Here is a 3,879-nt window from a genome sequence, read left to right on the forward strand (position 1 = left end):
GGGGTTGTGCACAGGGTCTATTACACACACTATGACTTCACAGCTGGGCTTTGTATTTCGTCATTTCTGGTCCCAAATACAACTTGAATGTTACTGGTCAAGTGTTAGTGATTTTGGGTCTATTTACACCACACACCAGGCTAAGTACAAATGGGTTGTTGAAATTGTGACTTTGTTCACTCCCCTTCTCCCTGAATTATTCATTACAGAACACTTTAGTTTCACCGTCTCTGAGTCACATGTTTTATTGGGAATTTTTCTTGTTAATCCCCTGGATTGTTTTCCTCTAGTTTCTAAGATTCTCCCTAGTGGTAATGCCAATGTCATCACATACGTATAGGTCTTGCACCCGGCGCGGCGCAAAGCCTGATGCAAGTGTCTTTGATATTTTAAGACACTCCCGCGCCATTTGAATAGCAAATGCACCTGCGCTCATCTTTGAGCCCATGGGCATACTGGTCTTACAGGGAGGTGTGTTCAGGTGCATACTTGGCGTATAGCTATCTTGAGTCGGCAGGAAGTGATTGCGCCATTCACCAACAAAAAAGTCAATAGCGCATCATTTTATTGAGTTAAAAAAATTATTGAAAAATGCACCAATAGGCTTCTACACAGCAATTGCACATTATGTTTGTCCCACACATACACAAGCGCAAAAGCATACACACATGTAAAATGTGCAAAAGATGACTAAACAAAAATATTACAGTGCAAATCCACTATTATAATAGCAATTCGCCAAGATACAAACGCGCATGGCTTTTTAAAGGGAATGGGAGATGACACTCCGATTGGTTTATTGCATGTTACACCCAAAACACACCTACGAATTAATGAAGACACTAAGTACAACCCTTTGGAACCTGCGCCCGGACCCTTTTTTCAGCCATCAAACTAGCAAAAGTGGATTTTGACATGCCCTTAATGCACCAGCCATGTGCTCCATGGCATGCGCTTGGATCATTAAAATACGGCCCAGAGTGTGTATTTGCCAATGGCACAGAACATCTCCAATACCCAAATATGAACCATAAAGATTACACATCTCCAGCTACTTGCAGCAGCAAGCAGTTTACTGTGTGTCTTTTGTACCATAGGCAATACAAATTCTACAAATTAGTTAGTAATAACTCTTGCAAGATGAAAGACTTAAAGAACATGGCATCCTCACAATACAGTCCATTCTTCAGAGCTGTTTATAAGCTGCTTTATCTCCTCGTGATACCATCCCAAAGTTCAAAGTCTAACTTAACATAAACTGTATTTAAAGCTCGATAGACTGATTAAGTTTGCCGAAAGTTATTCTACTGACCAAAAAGCAGAACGTTTTACACTGTTAATTATTATCAAGCTTTGCTTTTCTTAAAAATTTAAATTTGTGGTTGAAATACAGCAGCAGCAATACAGCCAAAAACGTGGAGAATGACAATTATCCTCAGCAAACACAAGCCCATGTCTCCCTGTTTTTTTCAGGGGGTACTTGGCAAAAAAAGAAAAGAAAAAAAGAAAAAAGGTCCTTACCACGACAGCGACCCTCCTGACCCCATCCTCAGCCTCCTCATGCTCCCGAACACCCTGGGTCAGGTTGGTGTAGTTGGCCAGCTTGTTGAGAAGAGATGATACCATAGGGTGACTTTCCATTTCCTCCTGCAGATAGACAGAGAGACATGCATAAACAAAATAAAGCACATATATTCCGTACAATATCTGTAAAGTGTTGTTAGCACTCTGCTAGCAGGTGCACATAGACTTTAATACTAGGCTAATAGCCGGGCCTTCAACCAGAACCAAGACGTATTACATATCACATAACTCCTGTTTTAACCTCCTTACACTGGCTCCAAGCATGTATACTTGGAACCAGTATGTATGTATATACATTAAGATGTTATTGACTAATTTTAAGACTATTCATGGCTTCGCTCTATGCTAAATTATTTACCTCTAGTACCATATAGCAGCCTGTACACAGTTTGAGCTTCTCATTCAGAGGTTGTGTGTTCCAGAGTCCCAGCTTAAAACTAGAAGAGGGGGGGGGATTTATTGCAGTCAGGGGCCTGAGGCTCTGCAACCTGGCCAGAAAAATACTTTTACATACTTTTCCCCCCTTTTTAACATATTAATATTAGATGGCTTATACAGATTTTACTTAGGTTTTTCTTTTCTTTCTTTTTTAAACTTAAATTGTGTTTTAGTTTATTTTTTTTTTATTCTAAGATTACTGGAGTTGGATTTATTTGTTTTATACTACTGATCTTATATTTTGTTGATTTTAATTAATTTGGTTTTTGAAAAGCACTATGAATGTTTTTTTTTTATCATTGCTTTTATTATATTATTCCATCTTGGAGCCAGAAACCTTCTATTATATATTTTCTTTTAACTTTTGTGACATAACATTACTTATTGATCTTGTATCACACAACATAATGACATAATCTTTCTGTACCATAGATCATATGCAACATGAATTTGAAACAAAAAACAGCTTTGTGGACAATACAGACTTTTACATGTGAATCAAATGTTTTTATAAGCAGTGTACATTTGGAGAAATTTCATTTTTTGTCTTACCTCAAACAAGGCCATGTTCTTGCCTTCATAATAGGGTTCTCCGTCATCGTCAGAATTAATGAATTGGCTCGACTCTCTCTGACTGTCATCTCCTACAGGGATACACAGGAAATACACCCTGTTAAGTGCATACTATAGATAGAGCATGCAGCAAAAGAAGAGAGGCAGCAGGATCACTGGGTACTGTTCGTGTGTAGTAGTTGTAGTAATAGCTGTAGCAGCACTATAGGCTGTATTGTATTGCCAGCACACACATTGTTAATCTAAGCAGAGGGCTATACAATTCAAACTGCACTTCTCCTAGCCCCAGCTTAAATATTCATTGGAAGATAAGAAGTTAAGTAAAACTTAAAAGGGGTGGTAGTAGCTCAGTCCATAGGGATTTGTTGCTGGTTCAAATCCCCTTACGGACCAAAGTATGGTGGTGGATTGGTAGTTGGAGAGTTGCCAGTTCACCTCCTGGGCACTGCCAAGGTGCTCTTGAGCAAGGCACCGAACCCCCAACTGCTCGGGGCGCCTTTCCACGGGCAGCCCCCTCACTCTGACATCTCTCCATTAGTGCATGTGTAGGTCCTGAGCATGTGTGTGTAATTCAGGCCTGTGTGTAATGTGTGTAATAACAACAGAGTGAAAAGTGTAGTTTCCCCTTGTGGGATTAATAAAGTATAATAAAAACAAAAAAAACAAAACATTATGGTCTGTCACGTGCAAAACGTGCAAAACTGCATAAACAGTGCAAAAAGAAGCCTGAATAGAGCTGGAGGATGTTGTCTATGTATGAATGTTCAGTGTGGTGATGGCAGTAGGGATGAAGGATGGGCCTCTGTAGCGTCGACCTGATGGCATCAAGGGTGTAAGCCTCTTCTTTCTAAGCGTAGCTCCTATGGCGCCATTTTGATGCTAACAAGCCATCGGCCACAGTTAGCATTCTACTGACTGCCGTCCATTTTGACGTTACTTTGACAGCAAATAACTTTACATCTGAAGTGTTTAAAGACTATTTGTACATTGTTTATTTTTAAAGAAACTCAACAATGTGTAAAAGGCTCCATTACCTTGTACGTCATGTTATGGCTCCGTAGTAGACGTTTTTGTAAAAAATAGGGTAACGATTGTGTCATAACCACGCAACTTACTGTCGCACAGTAGATGAATCACCGTATAGTAAAGGGTAAGCTCGCAGACAATTTGGACTTACATTAGCTGTTTAAGATCAATTACTAAAGTTAAGTAGCATTTTAGTAAGCAATAATTAGTCTGTGCCTATGTTATCTCCGAACATATACCTACGCTCTCCGTCTCTGC

At 39.5% G+C, this 3,879-nt stretch overlaps 1 protein-coding gene across 7 annotated transcripts in view; it reads right to left on the reverse strand.

The window, feature by feature from the left end:
- The window catches only part of LOC116700567 (solute carrier family 12 member 7), a 31,325-nt gene that overhangs the window by 20,595 nt on the left and 6,851 nt on the right, over positions 1-3,879 (reverse strand). For all 7 annotated transcript variants that reach the window (XM_032533865.1, XM_032533860.1, XM_032533862.1 and 4 more), the window contains 2 exons: positions 2,575-2,666; positions 1,522-1,647 (listed from right to left, as the gene is read on the reverse strand). In XM_032533865.1, coding sequence (XP_032389756.1) covers positions 1,522-1,647; positions 2,575-2,666 — 218 coding nt within the window. The remainder of the gene's footprint in view (positions 1-1,521; positions 1,648-2,574; positions 2,667-3,879) is intronic.

The sequence above is a fragment of the Etheostoma spectabile genome, chromosome 13, assembly GCF_008692095.1.
Source record: "Etheostoma spectabile isolate EspeVRDwgs_2016 chromosome 13, UIUC_Espe_1.0, whole genome shotgun sequence".
Lineage (NCBI taxonomy): Eukaryota > Metazoa > Chordata > Actinopteri > Perciformes > Percidae > Etheostoma > Etheostoma spectabile.